The sequence below is a fragment of the Eurypyga helias genome, unplaced genomic scaffold (assembly GCF_000690775.1).
Source record: "Eurypyga helias isolate BGI_N326 unplaced genomic scaffold, ASM69077v1 scaffold33087, whole genome shotgun sequence".
Classification (NCBI taxonomy): Eukaryota; Metazoa; Chordata; class Aves; order Eurypygiformes; family Eurypygidae; genus Eurypyga; species Eurypyga helias.
Window position 1 is genome coordinate 47,337 of NW_010261824.1, and position 27,623 is coordinate 74,959.

At 39.8% G+C, this 27,623-nt stretch overlaps 1 protein-coding gene across 1 annotated transcript in view; it reads left to right on the forward strand.

Moving 5' to 3' along the window:
* The window catches only part of LOC104512503 (vitellogenin-1-like), a 43,934-nt gene extending 24,178 nt beyond the window's left edge, over nt 1-19,756 (forward strand). The window contains 17 exon segments of the mRNA XM_010155505.1: nt 1,734-1,878; nt 3,414-3,633; nt 4,516-4,685; nt 5,317-6,045; nt 6,129-6,185; nt 7,029-7,154; nt 7,157-7,264; nt 8,333-8,539; nt 10,659-10,801; nt 11,256-11,394; nt 12,573-12,708; nt 13,419-13,605; nt 14,054-14,151; nt 14,742-14,836; nt 14,942-15,101; nt 16,295-16,456; nt 19,441-19,756. Of these exon segments, the coding sequence (XP_010153807.1) occupies nt 1,734-1,878; nt 3,414-3,633; nt 4,516-4,685; nt 5,317-6,045; nt 6,129-6,185; nt 7,029-7,154; nt 7,157-7,264; nt 8,333-8,539; nt 10,659-10,801; nt 11,256-11,394; nt 12,573-12,708; nt 13,419-13,605; nt 14,054-14,151; nt 14,742-14,836; nt 14,942-15,101; nt 16,295-16,456; nt 19,441-19,559 (3,001 nt within the window). The 3' untranslated portion in view covers nt 19,560-19,756.
* Nucleotides 19,757-27,623: the final 7,867 nt, after the last annotated feature.

The following is a 27,623-nucleotide window of genomic DNA, read 5'->3' on the forward strand; positions in this document are numbered from 1 at the left end:
CTGTTTTTCTTGTTAAAGCACCAGAGCTAGCTCTTGTAGCCTATTTTTACTGTGCCGTGTGATTCTGCAGACATTGACATGTGTCACCTGTGATGCAGCTACATTTGTCGGCTCTCTGTGCTCAACAGGGAGGAATCGATCCTCCACTTTCATTAGGTGGCAGAAGTAGACTATTGGCATAAAAAATACTAAAAAAAAATTGGAAAAGAAACCCCAGGGCTTTCAGCTTGGAGACCCAGCCTGCAGTTCAGTGGTCATTTGAATTATTGAATGGGTTTAAAATAAAAGCCATTTCCCTTTTTGTCCCCTTACCCAGATGAGCCATCTGAAATGCAAGTTGATTTGTATTTTCTTTTATCCCCTCAGCTTGTTAGGGAGAATATTTTATTTCAGATTTCATTCTTCAAGGTTCTCCTCTCACCCAGCGTGGAGCGTTGCTGTCATGTCCTTATCTAAAAAAAGAGAGAGATGGAAAAGAAAACAAAGCCCACAGGTGACACAAGTTTTATTGAGGTGTTCCACATGAAGTGCAATTGTGTGCTTTACAGCGCACACAGCACGGTAGGAGCCTTCAAGAGGAAGAGAGGGCTATCAAATGAATACAAATTCATCTTTCAAATAGGTTAGATTGGAATTGCTCAGGCTAGTACAGTGTGGACCATATTAAAATAGAGACCATTTTGCAGACCATCTTTCCATTCACCGTCACAAAAGCCACCTCCATCAGCAGACCACAAAAGCCCCAGGGCAAGCAGATCAGCTTCACACTTGAGAAACAGCATGTGGGGAATTTTGAGCTGGATGTTAGCACTGATAAACAGCTAACAAGATAGAGTTAGCACAATGGTAATAGCTGAGGGAAATAGGTTTTCATCTCTCAGTGCTCAATATTCAAAATATTTCTGTGACTCAAAACAAAACCTATAGTTATCACAGCACTGCAAAAACTTCCACGAAGAACATCGGTTAGGGAGCCAGGGGGTCAGGATATTTAGCTGTGAGAATCTCAGTCTCATGCTCAATTTCACATCACTCATCCTGGATCCTGATTAGTACTCTTGGAGACCACAACATTTGGAAACTATGTATTGAACGCATTTACATAAATAGGCTCTTAACCTTTCTACACATCTCTCTCTGATGTCTTGCCACACCATGACCAAGCCATGAGTACCAGTGTAGATAGACAGATCAAGCTGGAAACAGTTACTTTGGTCAGTTCAGGCTCTTTTCTTTAATTTCACTTTAACAAAGGTTGCACAGGAAACAGCATTCAGTAGCCACCAATCCCTAGGTTGTTTTTTTGAAGTTATGGCAGTATTTTTCTAATATTAATGTCAAAGGAAAAGAGAACGAGAAGATCAGTATAAAAATTTAAAAGACCGGAAGATCAAAATAGGAGACTCAAAAATTTAATAACTTAATCCCCAACAAGGCTTCTAAGTAAGTGGGCTGTTCTTCAAGGCATTAGGCATACAGAGATCCCATCAACTGCAAAGCTTTTAAACTGTACACATGATTCTAAATGCCTAACTGAGCTGTCTGCCCCTGAGATTGGTCCATGTCTTAGCAGTCCTTGAAAATAAGACTAACAGGAAAGATGCTGTAAATATCTGTAAAGCAATTTACAAGGTATGATATTTGTTGCTGAGTACGTGCTACAAAACATTATTCAGGTCTTTTCCACAGCAGTGCTTTATCGATACAGGTTTCCTCTGATGTTTATTCTGCAGGTCTAAGACATTTGCAGTTACACGAAATATTGGGGATTTGGCTGCTAGTAAGATGACTCCAGTTCTTCTACCTGAAGCAGTGCCTGACATAATGAAGATGTCCTTTGATTCAGATTCTGCATCAAGCGAGACTCATAACATCAGGGTAAATAATGTAGTGTCTGACTATTCTTTTGGGGGCTTTTAATCAGTAGGAGACCATTTTTTTTCCCCATAGGAAAATGTACAATTCACCTCTGACCAATGCTGCTTTGCTCAAAATAATTCAGGTTCAATCTAATAACACAAATAGCCCTATAGTAACAGTATTTTAAAATCTGGAGTGTAATATACCAGACTTGCAACACTTTTTCAAAAGCAAAAGCATTTTCTTTGGTAATTAATTTTACACTGCCATCTACAGGATAGGCCCACAGTCTTTAAAATACTTTGCAACCATTATGCAAGCATCACATTCCTGGGGCAGCCACAAATGTTCCACCAGACGCTCCATTGCCCAACTTGTAGAGCCAAACTTAATGCTTATCCTGATTTAAGGATGAATGGCAGTTTGTGTCAAGTCAAATGGCTTTATGAGCTACAGTTTTCCACAAAAGCCACTATAGGCTTTCTATGATGGACAGCGTTCAGTGAAAGACTGACAGAGGTGAAGATTACACTGTCCTGTTCTGGTTCTCTTGTTGTCCTGAAACTCTGAAAGGTTTTCAGATACAAAAAGAGACCAACAGAGGATGAGTACAGCACTTTCCAATGGAGAAGTCAGTCGGCAAACATATTGTTAGTGAGAGCAGTTTCTAATAACCTGAAACAAGCAAAATTCTTCTGCTTTGTGCCTTTGTGCTGCTCTTCCTGAAAACTCAGCAATCCGCAGTTATTCTTAAATGAACAGCAACTGAAAAATGTCACTAACTGAAGCATTCCCCACTATCATTGAGAATTTCCTTTGGGAAGAAAATATTAGCATTAAAATTCCCGTTTTTCAGTGCCGTTCATACAAGTTTGGAATCTTGTGAGACATGATAAACTGAGTGAAAAATTAATTGCAAACCTGTATTACATGTGAAATAAAGCTTATGATTATGTGTCTTTAGCTATTTGCTTCATTGCTCCAGGAAATCGTAGTTTTCATTTCATGGATTTGATTCTAATTTTAATTAATTTTAATTTGTTCTTCTGCAAGCAATGCTTTGCACATGTAAATTGCATAGTTTTGACTGAAAATTTCTAACATCTGATATGCTTTTAGCATCTAGCTGATACAGTCTCACATTCATGTCAGACCTCAACTGAAAGAGAATTTTCATGGACATAAATGAATGTTCTGTTGTTTGACTCAACTGTAAATCAAAAGAAAGACCAACCACTCTAGTGCACACTCAGATTTATCAAGAACCTGTTAACACTGTCTAACACTCCAGGAAAACAAAATTAAATAATTAAATTAATTGTGATATCATTTTCAATTCTTACAACCTGAAGTTCTTTTTACTCTAGATAGTGTAATCAAGCCATTCTGTTGCTAATTTTGTCCAATTGAAAACCAAGTTGTTCTATGTCTATTGCAAATAAGCTGGTTAACTCCTCCTGAAGATTTCATATAACTGTGACTGAAACAGGACTCACAACATGCAAGTATTCCTCTTAACAGTTGTCCAATTTGTCATGTGTATTATCTAATAGGACAGACAGTCTGCAGAAGATGTTTCATGGGGACATTCCTTTTCCATTGGGCACTCTTCTTCCCGAAAAGAGCCATTTGTTCAGTCCATGTGCTCCAATGCAAGCACATTTGGCGTTCAAGTATGCATTGAGAGGAAAAGCATACATGCAGCATTTATCAAAAATGTGCCTCTCTATTACCTAGTTGGAGAGCATGCCTTTAGAATGAGCTTCAAGCCAGGTAAATACAACTGTGCACAAAAAGAAAGTAACAGGTGTGTGTGTATATCTCCGTATACATATATATGTGTGTGTATATATATATTCATATACAAACATACATATCTTTTGTATCCTGAGTACCAGTAAAACTACTGTTAAACCTACCAGCCCTGCCAGTACTGGCAACAGGCTACATTTGTAGCAGGAATCCACTTCTCCCCAACTCATCCAAGCAGCAGGTTCCCAGCTCTCCCATCAGCACCACTCAGCATGCCCAGCGTCAAGCAGAGCTGGCCTGTGCCTGCAGAGCGTGTCCGATGCATTCTGAATCATTGGATTTGGGATGCAAGCACACAGCAATTGGACATGGGCAGCAGATCTGATGCAGTTTCCTGTAGCTACACTCTAAAAACCCAGACTCTTAAAGGGAATTATGGATTAACCCTGCCAGCATCTAGTCCTTAATGTCTTAATCCATGATCATAAGAAGTAAAAGCACAGCAGGCCACTGAATCTAGGTCCCCTAAGTATCAGACTAATGGCCTAACCATTGGGCCATTCTTTACAATTCAAGAGTTGAGCCTCAATTCCTTTCTGATGCCTAATTTACTATCTTGTAGTGTTATCTAGTTAAGCTATTCAATTCACTTGACTTAAATTTGGTGATCATCCTGATTAACGACTTGAAAAGAATATAGTATGATGCTAATATTTTAAAATACAGTTATTGCTTTAGCTATTGCAGAATTTTTTAACAAAGTTGCTCAATACAAAAAATAATGAATAAACATTTGCTATTTCATTTAGGAAAGAATGGCTAAATAAATTATAGCAAAAATTGGCTTTTTCTATTATCCATTTGCTAATACTAACAGTAATACTAATTGTTGTGCAATTTCAGTTTACACAGAGGCACCTATTGAAAAAATACAAGTCACAATTCAAGCAGGAGACCAAGCTCCCACAAAAATGGTACGTTTAGTAACATTTGAAGAACCAGAGGCACAAGCATCTTCCAGAAAAAAAGCAATTAAAAGAGTGAAGAAAATCCTTGATGATATTCATGGCCAGGTACTCCTGTAAAAATCCACTTCTAGATTTGTGCGAGACATTATACAAAGCTTAGTTATTTATATTTCTTTTACTAAGTAACCTCATTTGTTTAGATAGTACAAAAAAAAAGATATTAAAATAAAGACAGAGTTTTGGGTACACAAGTCTTTCTGCAGGTCTTTTGTTTGCATTCATCTCTTCTGCAGGTGAAGGACATTAGAAAGAAGAGCTTAGTTTTGTAGATTTTCTTGAAAATTTCTTTTAAGACACAAAATGTGCCCAAAAGGTAGCCTATTCTTTGCAGCTACTGCAACGATAGTAGAAAGGTATAATACCTATCTGCACAACTTGCCCTGAGATAGTCACAGCTACAGCACGGTCGTTACCAACATTAGTTGCACGTAATATATGATCAACAATTTCTACATGTTATCACAAAAGAGTTTGGGGTATTGTTCTGCTTATGTGTGTTTTTAAGACATTATTATGAAGTTGCCTTATTCTGATGTACTGCAAGAATGCTATCAGGCATACACCTTGTCTTGTAAGGCAGCAGAGAGATTCATAACTCTCTATCTGATTTTACTTACAGCCTTCTGCAGGAACACAGATAAATAATTTTGTTTTTTCTAATGCTACCATTGACTAGGAAACAAGAAAATCCAGAAGATCATCGTCCAGTGCCAGCAGCACCAGTGGAAGTGCCGAGAGTACAATGAGCAGTGTCTCCAGCAGCAACTCAGACAATAGAGCATCACAAGGAGGCACCCAGATAAATCTGAAAACAAGACCCTCCAAATCCAAAGGAAAGAAATTCTACCCCTTTGGGGACAGCAGTGGAAGCAGCAGCAGTAGTAGTAGTGGTAGTAGCAGCAGCAGCAGTAGTAGTGGTAGTAGCAGCAGTAGTAGTAGTGGTAGTAGCAGCAGCAGCAGTAGTGGTAGCAGCAGCAGTAGTAGTAGTGGTGGCAGTAGCAGCAGAAAAAGCAGTAGTAGTAGCAGCAAAAGCAGTAGTAGTAGCAGTAGCAGCAAAAGCAGTAGCAGCAGCAGCAAGGGCAGCAGCAGCAAAGACAGCAGCGGTAGCAGCAACAGCAGCAATAGCAAAGCAGCTGGTATGAAGCATAAGTCTAAGAAGCCGTCCAAGACCACTTTATTTCCACATGCCAGTGCTGCTGAAGGAGAGAGAAGTGTCCGTGAGCAGAAGCGTAAAACACAGAGTAGGAGCAGTGGCACCAGCAGTGGCACCAGCAGCAGCACCAGCAGCAGCAGTGAAAGTGTTGAGGTTTTCCATCGCCATGGCAAATATGACAGACAAGCTGAGACAAAACCTGTCAAATCCCAATTTAACAGTCACGGTAGTAACGACGTTTCTACAGAATGGGTAAAATTTCCTAACGCTTTGACTTCTGCTGGGAGGCAGTCCTTACTCAGCTGTAGCTAATAACTTCTTTTGGAATTTTGCAGGAATATCACCTTCCAAAAGTATATCAGCTCCGTTTCAGATCTGCTCACGTTCATTGGGTAGGTCCCTAATTCAAGTGCTCATCCCCATGGTGGCTACAGTTGGTACGATCAGGCATATTACTGAAGAGCTTTGGTTCATTACACTTGAGCATTCCATACTGTTCAATAGCAACACTGACGATGGCCAAAATAAAAGATTTGTTACTAAATTACCACATATTATATTACATCCTTCTTTTGTTGCAGTGTTTGAAATCTTCAAATTTCGGTCAGGACACCTTTGGGCCAGATGCTGTACAATGCAGCCAAAGCTGAGTTAACAAAGACCATGAGGGAATTCTAAAACAGCAGAATCTTTCAGTAGGAATAGCTGTGTTCATAGTTTTTAGGCAACCATGACAGAACCACCATCTATGTGGTTTGTATCAGAGACCAGGTTCAGTATGCATTACGGCTCAGAGATATCAAGTATATATTAGAAGGTTAATAATAATGTAGTGGCTTTGGTATGTGTTACCTGTAAAGCTATTATGTATTCTGTTTATGGAAGAGGAAGATGATTTATAGTGTCTTTAATTAAATTGTAATGTCTTTTTTATTTCTAAAAAATATTAATATATTGACCGCTTAAGTGTCAGTTTTATTTTCTTTAACATTAGACCTGGACAATTTGATGTTGCCATTTGCAGTCACTGTCCATGCAGCCTTCCTATCAGCAGAGAGGTGGATGTGAGGCACATTCCTACCCAACATATTTCGTGTCTGCATGTGACAGTAAAATAACATTCTAGGTACTTCTGTCTGTTACCTATAGAGGGAGGCTGATAGCTCTGATTTTGATGTCTACACTGTATAACTAGAGGCCATGTCACAGCTTTTTAACCTATTTTTATTTCATAGCATCCAGATCATAAGGTATCAAGAAGCTCATCATCATCTTCCTCTGAGTCAGGAAGCATCCACAGCAACAGCAGCAGCAGTGTCAGCAGCAGCAGGAGCAGTCGCCGTCGCCCAAGTGACAGCAGCAAAGCAGCCGCCACCACCATGGAGAAAATGCTGGCCACAGCTCAAGGAGGAGTCACGTGAGCAGAGGTGTCACCGTTCACCACAGCCATGGTTCCAGCCAGGCACGCGAGGTACAACGATCTGTGTGGCACAAACAAGCAGACGGGCTTTGCTGGCTGCTGAGCAAGGGCTGTAGATGTGGTGGCACTCTAACCAGCTGATAGGGTTAGGCTCAGGAAGTATTATTCTGCAAGTCAAGTTGGCAAATTGAAAGTCAAAGTCTGTTGGGAAATTTTTCCCCCCATGAAAACATTTGTTTTCCAAATTCCCTTGGCTTTAAGGTTTTGTGTGTGGGTTTCTTGGGCGTATTTTCTTTAATTTAGAAAGGTGTTTGCAATATGTGAAATCTGGAAATTATAAAAATTGAAGGGAATGGGGTTCTAAGTTAAAAGAGAAGGAATTCTCTTCTTCCTATGAGAGCCCAAAATGGGAAGAAAAAAAAATGCATTTAGCTAAAAATGGGAAGACAATAAATAGGTTTTATGTAAAGATTTTTGTTTTAACTTAAGTTCACCTAATTATTTTTAGTTGCAGACCTGAGGTAATGAGTGCATGCAGAGTATAACTAAAATCAGAGTCTCCATGCTCATTACTGGTTGGTAAAGTCCCATTAAGTACAGATCATCTTTATCTTTATTATACGCTTAGTATTCTATAATTGCACTAAGTAAAGGTATCTACACAATAATAGAAAAAATAGCTCTGCAAATGCAGGAAATGTCTGTGGGAACTCTGCTACTAAATATTTCAAATAATCAACTGGCTTGAAGGAGCTGTAGTATAGTAAAATAAGTTGTGAATGTATGCTGCTATGAAGATATCTGGTACATATTGTAGGCAGCTATTTGAAGGATTACAATAATGCAAAAAATCACACTAAGTGCATAAAGATAATTTGGAAGAGTCTTGGCTCTGCATCAAAACAATCACAACTTTGAAAATTCCTTGTGGTAATGAAATAATCAATATTCCAACCAAATTTATTATTAAATATTTGGGATATAGAAATACGTACCACAAACAAAACTGGTGAAGGATGGGGCTGCTTCTTGCTATCAGTGCACATCGAACTGGACTGTAGGCTCTCCAGTGAATATACAGAAATACTTAAGCACAGATGGTTGGGGGTTGTTTTTCAGCGCAACTTCCTGGGAGACATAATTCCACCTGGCATTACGATTGTGGCACAGGCAGTAAGGAGTGACAACAGAAATCAAGGTTATCAAGCTACAGCATATGTTCGTTCTGATGCTGCCAAAGTTGATGTGCAACTAGTTGTGGTTCAGCTGGCTGAAACCAATTGGAAAGCATGTGCTGATGCTGTAATACTGCCTCTGAAAGCACAGGTAAGCACACAGTCAGCTTCACCAAGAGATGCATCAAAAGGTTTTTAAATAAGCACAGAGTACCTGCTGATTAGGAGAACCAAACAGGAAAAACCTAAATATTTTGAAATAATTCACAAAGTTTATAAAATTTCAGGAAATATTCATATTAGCTACTTCAAAGTCTGGCAAAAAGAGCTACTGACTTTCAAGTTCCATCAAAATATGACTAGTAGAAGTAGAATAAATATTTGAAACATTTACTGCTTCATTACCGCCTATTTATTATTTGCTCCCCTATGAGTTTTCTTGCCTGGGAATCTAGCAGGTTTTCTCTGTATAATTAATTTCAGAAGACTCATAATTCAAATGTATTTAGGATGTACAAATGTATTTTGTATTTCTTAGGATTTATATGAAAAGACTGAAAAAGTAAGATTGGGTAATGGGTTGATGCCTGATAGAACACCATAAATGAAGGAACAGGTCTTTCCTTTTTTCATCTCTCCCTGTGCTGCATTTCCCATGTGCCTTTTAATTCAAAATGTCTTTGCATAATAACTATAGAATAATAGAATGGTTTGGGTTGCAAGGGACCTCAAAGACGATCTAGTTCCAACCCCCCTGCCATGGGCAGGGACACCTTGCACTAGACCAGGTTGCTCCAAGCCTCATCCAGCCTGGCCTTGAACACTTCCAGGGATGGGGCATCCACAGCTTCTCTGGGCAACCTGTTGTTGCCTCACCACAACCTCAGTGAAGAATTTTTTCCTGGTACCTAATCTAAACCTCTCTGTTTTCAATTTAAACCCGTTACCCCTTGTCCTGTCACTACAGGCCCTTGTAAAAAGTGTCCCCCCCCCATCTTCCTTGTAGCCCCTTCAAGCACTGGAAGGTGCTATAAGGTGTCCCCAGAGCCTTCTCTTCTCCAGGCTGAACAAGCCCAACTCTCTCAGCCTGTCCCCATAGCAGAGGTGCTCCAGCCCTCGGAGCATCTTTGTGACTTCCTCTGGATTTTCTTCAACCAGTCAATATCCTTCTTATGTTGGAGGCCTCAGAGCTGGGCACATTACTCCAGGTGGGGTCTCAGGAGAGCAAAGTAGAGGGGGAGAATCCCCTCCCTCGACCTGCTGGCCATGCTTCTCTGGATACAGCCCAGGACATGGTTGGCTTTCAGGGCTACCAGCGTACACTGCCGGCTCATGTCCAGGTTTTCATCTACCAGTACCCCCAAGCCCTTCTCCTCAGGGCTGCTCTCAATCCATTCTCCAACCACCCACCCTGTACTAATGTTTGGGACTGCCTCAACCCATGTACAGGACTTTGCACTTGGCCTTGTTGAACTCCATGAGGTTGGTATAGGCCCACCACTGCAGTCTGTCCAGGTCCCTCTGGATGGCATCCCTTCCCTGCAGTGTGTCGACCGCACCACACAGCTTGGTGTCGTCGGCAAACTTGCTGAGGGTGCACTCAATCCCACCATCCATGTTGCTGACAAAGATATTAAACAGTACCAGTCCCAGCTCCAACCCCTGAGGAATGCCACTCATCACTGGTCTCCACTAAGATGGGGCCATTGACCACCACTCTCTGAGTGAGACAAGCCAGTTTTTTTATCCACTGAGTGGTCCATCCACTAAATCCATGACTCTCCAATGTAGAGACAAGGATGTCATGTGGGACAGTATCGCAGGCTTTGCACAAGTCCAGGTAGATGACATCAGTTGCCCATCCTCTACCCACCAAGGTTGTGACCCCATCATAGAAGGCCACCATGTTAATCAGGCACCATCTGCCCTTGGTGAAGCCATGTTGGCTGTCACCAATCACCTCCTTATTCTCCATGTGCCTTTGCACAAGTTACAAACCTCTGCTTTTCACTGCTACAATTAACAAATGCAACCTGATATTTCAGTATTGAAAATAGTGGGGTGGGGTTCACATCAAGAGGTATTGAGGAAGGCTAATAGAAATTATAGTGCAGTAAAAAAAAAATCATATTGATTATGAGTCCCAAGTCTTGGTAAAGACCTAAAGAATCAATGTGAATTTGCAGTAAAGAAGAAAATCTTGCATTTTTAAATGGTCGAGGCTGGTTCTCTGGTTCTTTCCTGTAATTTGGGTAACTTTGTCTGTAAAGGCCAGGCTGAGATGGGGCAAGGAGTGCCGAGACTACAGGATAGCAGCCGAGGCTACCACAGGCCAACTGGCAAAGAAGCCAGCCGTGCAGCTGAAGGTGCAATGGGGAAGCCTTCCATCCTGGATAAAAAAGACAGGCACAGTGTATGTAATTTGTTCTTTTCTAAGTTGTTATGTTACATTTCTTAGACTAGTTGTATAAAAACACTGAAAGAACGGAATGAAATTTTTCAACCCAAACATGTTAGTGGTCTTTTGTTTCATATTAAAAGTTATCCCCCAAATATTTAAAAACTTGACATGCCTAATTTTCTTTTCCATGTTAAATGATTTGATATTTCAGTTCAAACCATCTTTTTGTTTTGAAAGATTCTTCTATTCAGCCTCAAAAAATACCCAGTTAAAATGAAAAAAAAAAACCACACCAATGTTTTCCTCCTGATAAAATACACCATTTCATTTAATCCAAAGTATTACTTCTTTGACTTTTCAGTTTTTCCATTGTTTCTCTGATTTTTCATAACTGCCAGTAGTACTCATCCTTCCCTGTCTGCTTTTGCTCAGGTACCTGAATTTGTCACATCTTGTTTATCTCTAGATTCATGCAATATGTTCCTGGTGCAGCACTTGTGTTGGGTTTCTCAGAAGCACAGCAGAGAAACCCATCTCATGAATTTATAGTAAGGGCAGCTGCAACATCTCCACGAACCATTGATACAGTAATTAAAGCTCCTGGGGTACGTGTCAATTTTTCTTTTCCTTTTCCTTACCTTGAATAGATTTTCAGCTAATAGCATTTTGATGCTCAATGTAAAGAAAATAAAGTAAACCGATCCCTTTTACGGAAGCTGCTGTATACTCGGCTACATCACATGGGTCTTGAAATGTATACAAGAATACTCTTGATTTTGTGCTGCTTTGATGCAATGTTGCAATAACTTGAAAATCAGACTAGTCAAATACCTTGTTTCCAGGTCTGCTGAGAGCAGCAGTTAGGCTCAAATTGTCTCAAATACGACTGCTCTGCACTCACACCTTTATTCATTTTACCCAGCATGGCGAGTTCAGTGGGATGTACAGGGTCTCAGAGCAGATAACAGAGGCCTGGGGAACACCTTGCACTCCATTGCAACTAGGTACAGCATCTGTCTGTGTTGGCACTCCAGTCCCACATCTGCAGCGACCACGCTTGATGAGTCGGGTCCAACCAACTTAGGACAGCCGCAAATACAACTGTGCCTTAACCAGACTGGAGCAGTTAGTTATTCTCTCAGAGCAGCTGCACAGGCTGGATCTGCAGAGTCCCACTGATTAATTGGTCCTTGTTCACCAAATCCCTATGCACTGTTTTGAAAAATTTCCCCTATGGATTTCTGGAAAATTAATAACAGCTAGCTATTCATACACAGTTAAATTAGTGTGTCTTTAACCTTCCATGGTGCTTCAGTATTGCAGGATCTTTAATGTATGATAATGAAGAAGTAGGCACACCAGACATTAATTTGATTCTCTTGGTAAATGTAATTTGTAGCTACATTGAGGGATCTTACCCCAGTGCTCATCATGCAAGTTTTCAGCTTGTAATAGATATTCACTTTCCTAGACAGGTCCATCGACATACCCAGTTACTTAACCTGTTAGCTTATTTTTAAGAAGTCACTTCCTTATCACTTGAACTTTATCTATGTCCGTTACTTTCCCAATTTCTCAAAAAATTCAAGTGTGACTAGAAGACAATGATTCCTTGCAAAAGCTTAAGGTTTGAATGCATCCTGGAGAGGCCAACACAACTGAAATTGTATAAATTCATCTTCAAGATATTTTTTCAAGATAGGTGCCTTTTTTTTGTTTGCAGTCATATCTTGAGCAATATGGTTCAATTCATCTTAATGTATTTTTGTTTCTGCTTTTTCAGGTAACACTTTACTGTCAGGCACTCCGAATGCCATTCACTCTGCCCTTAGGCCCATCTCCAACTTATGAGGCTCGAGATATCACTGCCTGGAATTTATTTCCTGAAATAGCTTCGCAAATAGCACAAGAAGATCAATGTAAATATTACTTATATGCTTATCTCATGAATAAGCAATGTTTGTAGATCTGTACTCTGCCATGACTGGGCCTTGCCTTCCCTTGTAGTGGTCTTCTAGTGAAGCACAGCGTCTCTAACCCTGCTTTCTCAACAGCTCGCTCCTTCACTTAGAAGCATGTTTGTTGGAAGGCGAATGAAGAGACTTCAAACCGATATAAATATTCGGAGTTCAGGAATCACTCCTGACTGCAGAGTAGAGGTTGTCCTTTGCTGCTTCTAAGAATGTGCTATCTCTGCATTGAGAGGCGTCAGATCATGGGTACAAGACAGATCATGTATTTTCTGCCCTGTTTATTTTCTTCAAAAAGTAGTCATGTGAGTTTTAGCTGGTTGGTGCCTAGAAATTCTGTGGGAAACATGAACTACGATTTATCATGGTTACTATGTTTAGTTTCTCAGGAATTTGTTACATTTTAGTCCCTGTTAGCTTGAGTTTTGTGTTTAGCATGTAATCAAAATCAATACTAATATAGTTTATGTCTGGTAGCTATTTAGTAGTACTATCCTACCTTTACAGACTCTGGCAGCATTGAAACCTTCCTCAAAGATGTTGCAGTTTCTTTCCTGTGTGCTGTGTAGTTGAGTTTCACAGAGGTGGCCTTCAATACTTCGCAGCAACACATATGCTGTTGTCACATCTGCCATTTCTTTTTTGGTTTTGTTTTGCAGCCACGTGTGAAGTCAGCGAGGGAGATTTCAAAACATTCGATCATGTGAGCCGCACATATTCTTTCAATAAAAGCTGCAACCTGATAGTGGCCCAAGATTGTACTGAACACCCAAAATTCATCATTACTACAAAAAAAGTTGATCCTCGGTCTTTCTCAAGAGAGGTTCACATAAATACAACCTCAGTGTAAGTGCGGTTTATCCTGAGGGCTCAGGAATTAGGTATGCATTTTCAGGGAGTTAGTCTGGGGATGGGAAATGTCTAGCCCCTAGGTGAAACTAATTTGCAATTGGATATTTGGGAAAAGATGGTGTTTCCAGAAGGAATCCTCACCTGAGACTCTTTGACTTAGTTGCTCTTGTCTTCAATTTCATAGCCATCATTACCTGATAACCTGCTCAATAAGTCCCCAAGCTGTCTTTTCTTTAAAGGCTGAATCTCAAAACCCAAAGTCCCAATGAATTTTGCATTTTGGGAAGTAAATGACTCATTCAGTCATTCAAAATCCAGATATTGAAACTGGCTCTCTACTAGTTTTGGTCACAACTATCTTGAGTTTTCACATTTAAAATTTACCATGTTTCTTTTTTTGGTTTTGTTGTGGGTTTGTGGGTTTTCTTTTTTTTTACTGAAGGAACATCACAATCTGCCCTGTGACAAATTCATCTCTCCGTGTGGCATGCAATGAAGAACCAGTACTATCACACATTGGAGTTTCTGAGTATGAAAAAGGTAAGCTGTGACACCCTCTTTTTCAGGACTGAACTGGATATTAAATACTTTCAAAACTGGGTTTTTATAAATTTCATAGAAACAATTAATTATAAAGAAAACACAAGTGAGATTAATTCAAAGAACATCTAGAGATTATACTTTCTAAAGTTTTGTATTACCTTACATTCCTGTGTTTCCTTACTTTTCCCCAGCATAACTGACAGGTAAATAAAGCCCTTCTATATATATGTGGTATGTCCAGGCTGGTGATTGTTTAGAAAAAAGGTGCTTGTTATAGTCACAGTTAGATGCTTTGGGCCAGATATTTACCTGGACCACCATCAATGTCATTATCATTTCAAGACTTAGCAGACTGCATACAAAAGTCAGTTGCAACCATAAGGAACAGCAGTAGAACTTTTTTTCAAACAAAGAGATTGTTTCTTCTCCTTCTGCTTTCTCTCTCTACAAAAAAAAAAAAAAATCCAACTGTAACAGCAAAATGGTCGTTGTGAATGAAAATTTATTATGATTTATTTTGTGCTACTCAGTTTCTCTGTTAATTTGAAATTAAGCAGATCACTTTATGATTCACTATCTTTTTACAGACAACGTTAGAATTTATAAAAATGGAACAACAGTTATCGTGGAAGCTCCATCACATGGACTGAAGAATGTGACTTTTGATGGTGTGATCCTTAAGGTATTGGGCTCACTTTCAAGGTTACTACTTTCTTTCTGTTTAGTACCTCAGGAAAGTAACAGACCAACACTTCAGTGTTCACTACAAGGATGTGTTATTTTATAGGTTACTGTTGCTTCATGGATGAGAGGAAAGACTTGTGGAGTTTGTGGAAATAATGACAGAGAGAAGCACAATGAACTCCTAATGCCAAATCATAAGCTGGCACACAGCAGTTCTGCTTTTGTTCATACATGGGTATTGCTGGAAGAAACCTGCACTGGTGGTGAGTAGATCTGAAAACAATTTATGCTTGAGGAGAATACAATTTCACTTTTCCTCTGCTGATAGGTAGAAAATATTTCTTTTAAAAGCAGCAGATATCTTTTACTTGGAAAAAACAATAGCAATATATATCCATTTTAACTTCATTAACCACTGACTGTTTAAAATACTGCCTGTGAATATGGAAAATATATACTACAGCAAAAGTCTTAGTCTCATGTGCAGTTCAATGTTAAACAGCTGATTCTGCTACAGTTTCTTACACTGAGTAGCTTTTTTCTTGGAGAGGTAAAATCAGGCCTAATCTTGCTCCCACTGAAGTAAGTGTGATTTTCACTACTGAATCAAAGCAGTTTCAGCTGTTTTCTGCAGACTTAACAAACAAGTTGCAGGCTATTAGGGCAGCGTCAGATCATAAGTTTATGAAAATCTTCAGAGTGCACAAAATTTCATTTTTGTTCTGTGTCATCTAAGGGTGCAGTCTCAGGGAAATATTTAGAGATACCCCTAAAGTAAAAAAACTTCCTCTTACATGTAGCTGGAAAACAGTAATGGTCTCCCATAACATCAATACAGTTTTGTTCTGTAGGTCTCCATTTACCTTGGACCTGAGATAACTTTATTGAAGTTAATGGTTGTTTTCTCCTTGACTTTAGTGCCAGCAGAATTGTACTTATGTGTGTGTCAGGAAACGGAGTCATGGCTGGGATCCTGTTAAGTTACATTATACCTTTCTAGTGAGATAATTGCAGCATTATGAAAATCTTCCAATACAAAAATTATCCTTGATGTTATTATATAAATGCTGCCTTTTTTTTTTTAATCCATTCAGTACAGTTGACATCTTTCCTAATGCAATGAAGTAGCCATTGTGCTCACAGTATCTAGTCTTAATAGCTTTCAGACAGGAGAGGTTATTTTGTGTGTATTATGTAGTTCTAAAAAACTGGGTATACATGATTCCATTTGGGTTATATTGTGCAATTAGATTTTTAAAATAGCTCCCCTTTCAGACTCTTTCTTCTATTCCCCAACTTATTATCATCCTATCTCGATAACCTCGCTACTGTGAAAATGGTTTGTCAGGCACCTGTGTTTTAATAAAAGCTGAAGAGAAAATATGGACCTTAATTATTGCAAGGATCGATTGAGATTTATTTCTGCAATTTTAACTACCTTTCCTTTTCCTCTTAGGGTGCAAGCTGCAGCGCAGTTATGTGAAGCTGAATCGAAATCCTACTATTGATGGAGAGGAATCTACGTGCTACTCTGTTGACCCAGTACTGAAATGTATGAAAGACTGTACTCCAATCGAAAAAACTTCAGTTAAGGTTGGCTTCCACTGTTTCCCAAAAGGTATGATATTTTTCTCTCTCTGTGTCACGTGCAGCAAGAGCTCTGTCAGAACACTCGAAAGAACAAAACACAGCACAGCCACGCACAGACCTGTATTGCTCTGGCTCCTCTCTGAGCTGCTGTTTTTAATCCCATTAGTATTTGCTATAACCACTGACAATACTGGCCAGCTAAAAGCTAGTTTAGATGATGGCAGGTAGCATCATCTGAGAAAAACATTTGAGGTGGTAAAAGGGGCAGCAGTGATCGATAAAATTTTTTTCACGTTTTCAGGATCTCCGTAAAGTTGAGATAAGCAACACTGAGTCCTTTTATGCACATTACAGCCTGCAATTTTGTGTAGACCAGGGCAAGCAAGGCAATTGAAAGTCAGTCAAGTAGTGTGACATGACTGCTGTGATTAGGCTGCCATGCTATGCCACTGTGCAATACATCAGCAAAAAACACATTGCTGAAATGTTCTCTAGATTGTTCCAAAAACTGGTTTGTTTTTGAAGGTATTTTATACTCACACAGTCATGGCCCAGATTTTTAAAAATACTGGGCCTTTTTCTCCTTTCACTTATAGCAATTTGTCATGGATGCGATGCGTTGTCTAACACAGGTTCACACTGAAGCTATATAAGCATGAGAGGAGAATCCAGCCTGGGACATACAGATATTTCTGGTGCATTCCTTCCTAAATCTTTTAATGAATTACAAAGTACATTTATACCTTAGAGGGAAACAGTACATTTGTACGTTAGAGGGAAACCTACCTTTAGGGAGTACCTACTGAAGTAGTCTGTTCTCTGTGTTAATCATTGTTGGCCAAATCCACTGTTAGCTGGAATAATCCAGTGTACTTTCACTGAAGTTAAAGGACCCCTGTATTGAGTAATACTGGAGGGTATTTTGTGTCTGATTTTGAACAATCTGTGTAGAACTTTGCTCATGTTATTAATCTCTGCAATGCTGAATCAGCCCATAAAAGCAATGAGCATCATTTTATAATAGCCAACCACCTACAACAGCCTGTTCAACAAGTAGCACAGAGAGAGTGCTAATAGTTTCCTGATGGCTCCCTGAGAAATGAATAGATGCATTCTTTAATGAAAAGAAAAACCCACCCTCAACAAAAAAAAACTTCAAAAATCTTGCCATATCCATGTTTCACAGATTTCTTTTGTGTGTCCAAGACTCTATCTCTGAAATGTCATCACCCCAGGCCACTCACTGTCTCAGAATATTAGTCTATAATATAGCTGTCTCATTCTCTCATAAAAATGTGTGAGAAAAGAGGAAAATCAGGAAAAAAAAAGGTGTGTTAGTTGTCACAGCCAGTGCTGCTTTTGCAGCAACTGCAAGCTACTCTAGTTCATTTACTGAATCAGAGACAGGGAAGTCTGCTAGCAACACTCCTAATCAAGGGCTTTTTTCATTTATTTATCCTGAAAAGAATGAAGAGGAGAAGGGGGAGAAGGAGGACGAAGGAAAAATATGCCATTTGTGGTTTTTTAGCAAGATGATTGCTTTTCCTCAGGCTAAGGATCAATAGGAATGCAAGGCCAGACCTTAAAAACTGTTCTTTTTCTTTCTTCATCCAATGACTTGGAGAAGCAGCAGGAACAAAATCCTCGTCTTTCTCAAGCTGAGCACATGTATTTGCATACACTGTACAAAGACCTTTTCTCAGCTCTTTATGTGAGGACTTAGACCTCATATTCTTCTGTTTCAAAAGAGGGACCCCACCACTATCACCAGGGGAGCAAGGATAAAATGAAGTATAAGGATGCAGAATTCCCCCTGATGTCCTCAAATCAACAAGTCTTACGATCTTGACTGAGACAGACATCACTCCAAGTTTAAGTCCACATATTTGCTTACATTGTAAACTTGCCACAAGCCCTACCCATAAGGATCATAGTTACTCAACCATGATCCTGTTTCTCAAGGGAACTACTTCCTACATGGCTATGAATGTGATCAGACCCACAATCTGCCCAAGAGTAAGAGACATAACAAGAATTAATGTATATAAAAAACAGAACTCAGTCATTTTATAGCATTTTTCATTTCACAGCTTGATAGTATTATCTATTTTTAAAAAGCATCTCCAGCACCTTTCTGGGAAATATTTGTTATCCTGTTTATTATGCAAAACCTGTGCTCCAGGTTGGACAGTAATTTAGCCAAGGAGTGTGTTAGCATTTCAGGAGATAAGTAACTGATACAACCTGAACCTATATGTGGGCCCAGATTTCCCAGTGATGAGAGATGGCATGTTATAAATGTATTATCCAACTAAGGGATAAAACAAATGGAGGTAAAATTATGGAAGCTTTACCCATTCTCATTATACAAACTTAATCTAAATGGATGTCCTAATATTCTTCCAGATGCAGTGATAAACCTTCAACTAGCTGAGAATATTTATTGGGAGGATGAATATCATTATTCTATTTAGATTATTTCAGCATTAAGGGATATGGCTTATTCAAGCTGGTGTTGATAAAGCAGTGTGGTAAGGTTAATGCTGCAACTGACAATGCTCTGCCAGATTTCACAATATATGGGAAACTTTAATTAGAAGTTTATGAACCTCTGAAAATTCTCCAAAGGGCTTATCCTTCAGAATGAACTTCAACAAATAGTCAGCTGAAATACGCGTGATATGCAGCACTAACATAAAAAGAGATTGCTGATGTGCATCATTATGTGGTGGTCTTACATTAATGGTGGCTACCTCCATCACTTTTACAGCCTCCTGCCTGTTGTCTTTGTGCTTCATGAAATGTTGTTCATTTTGGTTTTAGGGAAGTATTATAGTAATTATATCATGGATGAAAAACCTGCCCCAAGTCAATGAGTCAGTCAGATGTCAGTTGTGGGAGCAGGATTTCATTCTTTACTTGATGAGGAGTTGGCAGCCATCAAAACAGTATTTCCTTGAAATGTATTAATTTGCTTGATGTTAGTTAACAATGGCTTCACTCCTCTGACAGATACTGCTGTAAGCCTGCTGGAATGGCAGAGAAGCAGCGATAAGAAATCTGCATCTGAGGATGTTGTGGAGTCTGTGGATGCTGACATTGATTGCACCTGCACTGGCGACTGTAGTTAAGCTAAATGCTTTAGTGTTGTGCTATAGACATACTATACAAATAATTGAAGAGCTGGACAGATAAGGGAATATAATAGCTGTAGTAAAATATTAAGAAATGTGCTTGAAAAAAATAAGCCTACTGCACGGCATCCAAAGTCAAATGCATTATGTACAGTCTGCACTGCTTAATAAATATGTTGTTCATTAAATAAGTATTCATGTGGTCTCTCTCTTTATTTTTCCCTATCAACAAAACAATCAGACCAACTATAATATTATCCAGAAATTCTCCTTCCTTTTATCTGAAATATAATTACAGCAGTCCTCTCTTAAAATTATGTTCACTAGGTGATGAAAGGAAAACATGATTACGGCTACTGCTAACATTCCATTGTGCAAAGAATTTCATATTTAGCATACTAAAGACACAGTAAGCATTTGTTTTCTTTTATGTTTTCTGGTAAAGAGCAAAGTCTGTTCTTGGAACCGTTCTGCAAAAAAATACATTTTACTCCCAGCAAGACCATTAGCCTTAGTACATTTTACAAAGGAATGAATTGGACTGCTAGACTCCCACTGTAGCTTTCCAGTGAGCTATAGTGTGTGACACAGTCCCCATTTTCATTTAAATTTCAATGGATATGCTGTTTCTTCATGAGCTAAAAGTATGAATAGAAACTTTTTTTTTTTTTTGGTTTACCATATCCTATTGTATACTTATGAAAATGATGCCTTTAAAAACTTCAGGGAACAATAATACATCAGGTAGCATTCCAAATACTCCAAAAAAAGTAATGCATAGAGAAATATGTAAGATCAATAGCATCATAAAGCTAAAATAAAATACAAGCAGGATAGTTAGACTGTGTTTAACCAGTGAAGTGTCAATCTGCTAGCTTTCACTAGGCCTATGCAGAAAGGTAATTCCCTCCCACCCCAGGGGACCAGGAATAGATGGCACCTTCAAACTCTGAGCAACGGCACAATATCTCTTCACCTTATACACAACTCAGACGTGCAGTCAGCTGTGATAGGTTTTCCATAACAGGCAGTAGCAGCCAGCATGCCCTTCAAGAGAAGCCTTTACGTGGGCAATGTAAAAGGAAACTGTCATTAAAGAAAATACTTTTCCTTCTAACTAAAAACAGAGCTATCAGAAGACGATTGAAGACTAAATAGCTGAACAATTACAGAATAACATTTCTCAGTGCTTTACTTATGTTTCTGCTCTTGAAAGAAATGTGTAATACTCTCACGCTCTCTCAAGTTGCAGCTTGCCACCAAATTAAAATTAGAAAAGACCCATTTTTTTCTCCGTATACAGCTCTTACTTTATTACTTCCAGAAGAAAGTAAGCCATTATGAATTGGTTCAAGCTAGGGCCCAGTGGGCTAAGCCCTAATGCTTGGTGTATAGCCTGTGGCAAGCATGTTTGCCTCTACCCCTAAACCTCTCTCGTAAGGATAACCTAAGGATGGCAAAAGAGAGTTACCTGCCTCCTTCCCCGCCTCCTTCCCGTCCCCCAGCCTTAATTTAGACTATATGTTTTATTTGAGAATCTTCATGTGTACTGAGTATATATGCAGATACCCAGTGCTCTTTTCAACAGCTTTTTTCATGCAAGTATGTTCAAATTAAGACCAGTGACATGAGTTCTTCCACTGTGGTTTTATTTGTAATAAAGTATTCACAGAATGCCTATAAAAAGCTGTGTTTTTCTAACTCATCAGAAGTGCTGCACTGAAAAAGGGTAGCCCTAGACAAGAGAGGAGATGAAGAATATTGCATTCCACTTTCCTTTAAAATCACACTAATATTACACCTGGAGAGCCCTTTTCTTCCGGGTATTGTTTTCACTGTGGCTTATGGGAGATTTGCCATTGACTTTCACAGGATCAGACTGTCATCTTTAATCCAACACCTTTCTCTTTAATCCGCTTGTTTACAAAAGAGAAACTTTTGCCAGTCAACCACTTCAGATAAGACAACAGTGGTGAAGAGATGCAGTGAGTGAAGAAAAATGAACTTTCATGCTCAGCTACTAGAACAGGAATTTAGTAACAGCAAAGAGCCATTAGTAAGAGAAGTAATTCTGCTTGCAATAAAACACAGTCATCTACACAGAAGCATGACACTAATTAACAATGATCAAGCTGGGATGTACAGTACAAAAAATACAAGCAGCTCATAAAGGCAAATGCCTTCTCCCAGAAACAATTTAGAGACTGTTAAAATCATTGGAAGAAACTTGAAGGCAGAGACTGATCAGCAGTCCTAAATTAGCTTATTTTACAATGACCATATATGATGATAATACATACTGTAGAGCTTTAAAAGACAAAAAGTGTGCCAAGTCAGGCCTGTTCCTGCTGACGCCCTACTTCCGATCTTGCACCAATGAGAAGGCACCTCTGGCGTCCCAATTAAAGGGAGCCACCAGAACAGCTCTACGTCTCTTTCGGTTAAATTGTGATGCCTGGACACCTGGAAAAAGGCATCCTGCTCATGCTAAAGCCACACACGTATGCCTTTCCCCCAGCAGAAGCTCCTGCGGTAGCACTTTGCACTGACTATAATGTTCCCAGGCAATAAAGCTTCCAATGGAAAGATGCTGCGTGGAACGGCCTGAGCCCAGAAGTCCTAAAGAAACCCCTAGCTCACACACTGTCCCAGACACAAGAAAGGTGACAATGCCCCACAGTGCCAGAGCATGGCCAGGGAATTCACTCACCATCACCCTACCAGTAACGCTGCCGGGGCTGGAGTGCAGGCTCATCCAGGGTGGAAAGCAGTCACTAGCAAAACCCAGGCACATCCTTTCACCGGTGTGTGCAGGGCACGGGTGAGACACAGCTCTTATTATTTCCATTTCGAAAGGGCAGCTTTCATTTCTGTCCAGTGCCTGTTCGTTAGTGCCCTCTTGCTGAGACAGCTGAATGCCTTTGACTGACTGAAAGGCTCCACTGATGTTGCAGCTGTAAAACCCAAATATAATGGAAGTTAGTAAAGCCTGAGGTTGGCAGTGGGTACAGCAAAGCAAAACACTTAGAACCAGCTCATTTTGCCAAAGGAATTAAGAGCATTAGCAGTACAAGTGTGAAAAAGCCCTTCTGGAGTTCCTAATGCACCACATAGACATTTCCAACTCAGCTGGGAGGATATCTGCAGTCCAGATTTAAACCTCATTTGGAAATCATGCTTGTCCTATCTTATAAAGTGAACCAAAGTTATATAGCCTACTGAGTATTAAAATGTGTACTTCACAGTCTGAGCTTTTATGCACTCTACTTTTCATTCCTAGTGCTTCTCAATGATATGAATTAATGAACTCTGGACTTTACTGTCATAATCAAGGAAGATGACCTTGCAATTATAGTACTCCAGTATTGTTTTAAAAAAATGAGTGTCAGAAAAAAGATACGGGCCTAACATAGGCCAGGCTTGAGTCCTAATCCTGCCTTTGCAGTTCTGTAATGTGTTTTTGCATGAGGCTGGGGATTTCTGTGCCTCATTTTCTGCATCATAAGGATATGGCTACTTACCCACTTGATGGAGTCAGAAATGCTTATGAATTTATAGTCCCGTATGTCTTTTGCGAGTTCTTCGGCGATTCTAGAGATGAAAAGTAAATTTTTCCACTTGATCTCCAAACCACATGAGTATATTTTATTGCTAAGTTGAAGGCTTTCATTTTCAGATTCATCCAACTGTAAAATAACTATACATTTGGAAAAAATCAAAACAATGTACTTAATTTGTTCATGGTCAGCTTTGGTTAAACCTTAGTGGATTATTCATAAAAGCCCAGAATTGGATCCTGCTATTACAGTGGGATAGGCAAAAGGCTATTGGAGACAGAGGCTTTTGTATCCTAGACAAAGACAACAAACCTTTTGTCCATCAGACCTGGCTCTTCTGATTCACTAATTTTAAATGACACAGAGACTCTCAGGAAAGCATGGTCATTCTGCTCCAGACAAAGGAGCTGCAGCGTGACAGGAAAGGACAAAACCGTTAATATCAGACCCCTCCTGGAAATGAAATGCCTGCTCCACAGCATGAGCATTAAAAAAAAATAACGTGTACAGTTCTAACCCCTCTGAAGTCAATGGTTAAACTCAACAGAGCCAAGCTTTTACTCAGCATGTTTGAATGACTTATTAAACGAACTTTGGTTGTCCCTAAAAATAAATGTACTGTGTGGATCTAAGTGCAGCTGAAGAATAAGAAACCTCGGGAATCTAGCAAATACAGTAGTTAAGGCTAAAACGAGAGACAAGCACAGAAGGTTGCAGAAGAGAGTAGCTATTAGTGGCCCTCTGAGCTCTGGGTTGAATCTCAAGGTCTCTCATGCCATCTACTGGACATTTTGGTTACTAACAATGGTTTAAATCTTTTTCCTCGGATTTATTTATAGGTCTGATACATTCCAGTTAGTTTTATATAAATTCTAATCAAGGTTTGGGTTGGGTTTTTTTCCCTCTAACCTCCACACTTGATTACTATGTGGGTTTTTTCTCCTGTAAGTACATTACAATTTTGTACCTTTCTGAACACCATTTCACATTGTCTCTGGAGGAAAAAGACATCGCCTAAGACATTCTCATTTCTGTTATTGCTGGATAGGAAGTAATTACATTGCAAGCAGGGCTGGGAGAACAGTTTACTAAGAAAATCCAAAGCTTTTTGAAAATAGCACTTACAGTTCTTCCTCAATCAGTGTGAGAAGGTTGTTATTTTGGTACCTGAAAATGCTTTAATGTACAAAAAAATACCTGGTTTTCCCTCTTTTTTCCACTGCAGTTTTCTTAGCTGTAATTCACAGTGAACACACATATGTCCTAATATTATTAAGTTTACTTTCAGATGGGTTTTGGGACGCAGGAATTATATAGATCTAATCACAGCACTTCCCTTTATTACCTGTAACCTGTTTCTTCCTGATGTCCCAGTTTCCCTTCTCCATTTATTTGTGTCCACTGGCCTGTTCAGCTTCTCTCAGTGGGATAAACGTGGGCACCTCAGCACACTTTCATCCGTCTCCTGGGGGAAGCAGGCAGCCCTGCAGCTGGGCACTGTGCCCAGGCAGCTTCAAAATTTACATTACACCCCATGCTAAAACATCAGCTTGCTAAAACTTTTGGACCTTTACAAACTTGCTCTGTCTCTTCTCTCCATGCTCCAATACCTCTATGGATTATCCTGGACCACTCCAATTTCCATCTGCATAATAGAGGCAAAGTGAAATCAAAATCTTTACAGTAACAGCTACCTGGGATTCATCACATTGTGCATACTGTTAGTCCAAGTAAACTTGGGTCCTGTTACTGGATAGCCACATTCTCCATCATCCTTGATGTATTCTGCCGTTAGGTAAACTGGGAGTGCTTTGGAAAAAAATACTATTTGGGGATTTACACCTTCAAACTCCACGTCCTGCATGAACTCTGAAAGGGTCACTATAACAAGTACGGTGCAAAACGAGGGCGCTGAACTAACAATCCAATCCTCAGGCTTTTGCTACATCTTTGTTTTGTCTCACTGGGAAAATGGATCATGGTCCCTTTTCTTTCTGAAGCTTACGGGCAATTTCATTACTCTTAAAATCTTCTTCTCAGTGATGAAATTAATTTCAAAATATAGTAAATGGTGACAAATGCATGAAATGTTGTGACTAGCTCCCCTCCAACCTATCTCCATCACTTTTTTCCACTATTTCTTCCATGTATCATCTTAACCTCCACAAACAGGAGTAACTCAACATTCTTTATAGATGTTATATGAAGCAATATTTAAGTGCCTTGTTTGATATTGGTCATACCTGTCTTTCACGCAGTTGAGGATTTACTTTAGCTAGAGCTGCTTTGATGCTTTGTTTTCTTGCCAGCTGATAAAAAGATAATTATAGCAAAAGAAATAGAGCCAAAAATGTGGGCTGAATGGGCTAACACATTAGAATTCTAATGAGATTCCTGCTTATGTAGTCAAAAAAAACCTATTAATATTCAAGTTCTGTTCATGACCATGAGTCTTGGGGGGTGATATGTAGATTAGATTCACTGTGGGCATAAGAGATTGATACAGTCTCAGGATGGGGCTAGAACTTGGAGTCAAATGTTTATCTCACCATGACACTATCTTATCTACATTACTTTCAGACTCTGAATGGTGTTTCATCTTTGTGAAATGTGGCTATACCTCTTGCATTTGACGCTAACTTGGACCATGAGTCATGATGCCACCAGTGTCTCTGAATTTGCTGTATTGCACGACCTGCCTTTCATGTGTCTGACGCCATGGTACAATCTTCTCCCCAGAGTGATGTATTAAATTCCATATATTAAGGAGCATTAAACACTTTAGGTGGTATCTAAGGTATCTTCCCCCTCCAGCCTGATAGCTACCTAGACTATTCAACAGGCAATGATGAAGAGGTCATCACACACGTCCCATTTCCCAGGCCCCTGGGCTTCCTGGGAACAGGTTTTCATACCTGGAATAATCTTCTAGGTTCTGACAGTTACATTGTCCCTTCAAAATACAGCTGGGAGATGGTGAGTATCTCAGGTGACTCTTCAATCCACTAAATTACCGTATGAAAATAGGTGGGAACCACTGTTATACCACTGAATGAGCATAATCACAGATACTGTGCTCTTGTGGGGATCACTGATTGAGATTAAGGTGTGTAGAGGGAAGAACATCTTGTGTGTGGTTTTTCAAGTCTTAGGCATGAGAAGGGGCTGAGTCCCACAGCTTTTCCAGCACTTCGGAGCAGAGGTAAGTTTGTTCTTTGGGATACTGGAGAACTGCACAGACTCTGAAAAACAGGCACCAATAGACTTTGCTATTTAACGGTATGGAAGGGAATATTAAGAATTTGAGTCTTGAGTGTAAGTACCTACATTGTATCTGTCTTTTATTTTCCTCTGTGAAGCTGGGCATCAGTCTCTACAATGCTTCATACTGGAAAATCCTGATGCAACCAAACTGAAATGCTCCAGAGGAATTAATTGGTGACCTTGCCTGACAGACCAAAACAAATCTGGCAGGCAGGTTGCCCCCTTTGCCAAGTCCTCCAATCCCCAGCTGCAGCCATACGGATTACACAGCTTCCTGGGCAGGGTAAGGTTGCCAACTCCAAGTCTAGCAACCAGCCAGCCCTCCAGCGCTGCCTCCTGCCTTCAGCTTGGCTCTGCAGACTCCTAAGCATGCCCAGGGCCAGCTGGTTAGCACCAGGCAGACAGGGAACCTGGCACTCCCCCCACGTTTTGGCCAGCTGGTGGATCAACAAAATGGATTGCTCCGCTCACGAGAACTGCTGGGAAGCCGACATCTCCCTCCTGCGCAGAGCGAAACGCAATGTGACAGTCTGAAACTCCCCTGAGATGCAGTCCCCTTTCGCAGTGCACGCGGGATGCTCTCTGCCTCACTTTCTTCACTCATGCAGGGGACGAAGAAACTTTTCAAGTGTGGTGTGATGAGGCTATACCCTCTATATTTTTGAAAGGATCTGAATTAATTATTTGTACTTCATTTGGCATCTCATTCCAGCTTTCTCTTGGTGGGTAGGCAGAGACTAGCTGAATTAAAGGTCAAGGTTTAGGTTACCTGCACAGGCAAAGCTCTGTGCTTTGTGTGCTGCTCAGTCCTATGAAATCTGCAGGTTTACATGAACAAACACCTACAGAGAGAATCCCAGCCTGCCAAGGCAGTCATAGCTTAGACTATAGTATTGATTTTTATCATGTTAATACAAATATAAATACAATTAAGAAGGATTTCCCATTTCTTTCAAAGCTTCTACTACCAATTCTAAGACTAAATCATTTATGGCAAAAACATTTGAATGTCACCTTCACTCTCCTTCTACACATTTTCAGCATGGCACTGAAGAGTGAATGAAACGTATACATTTTGGATCCTCCTGATCTTTTGCCTTACCATGAGCATCCTCTTGGACAATATTCCTTCCGATAAAAATATCATTATAAAGAACATCCAGTTCCAATGTCCCTGCCATCGGCAGGAACACCTCCCAGTACACTCTATATGTAACCAATTTGTTTTGAGATTAGGTGA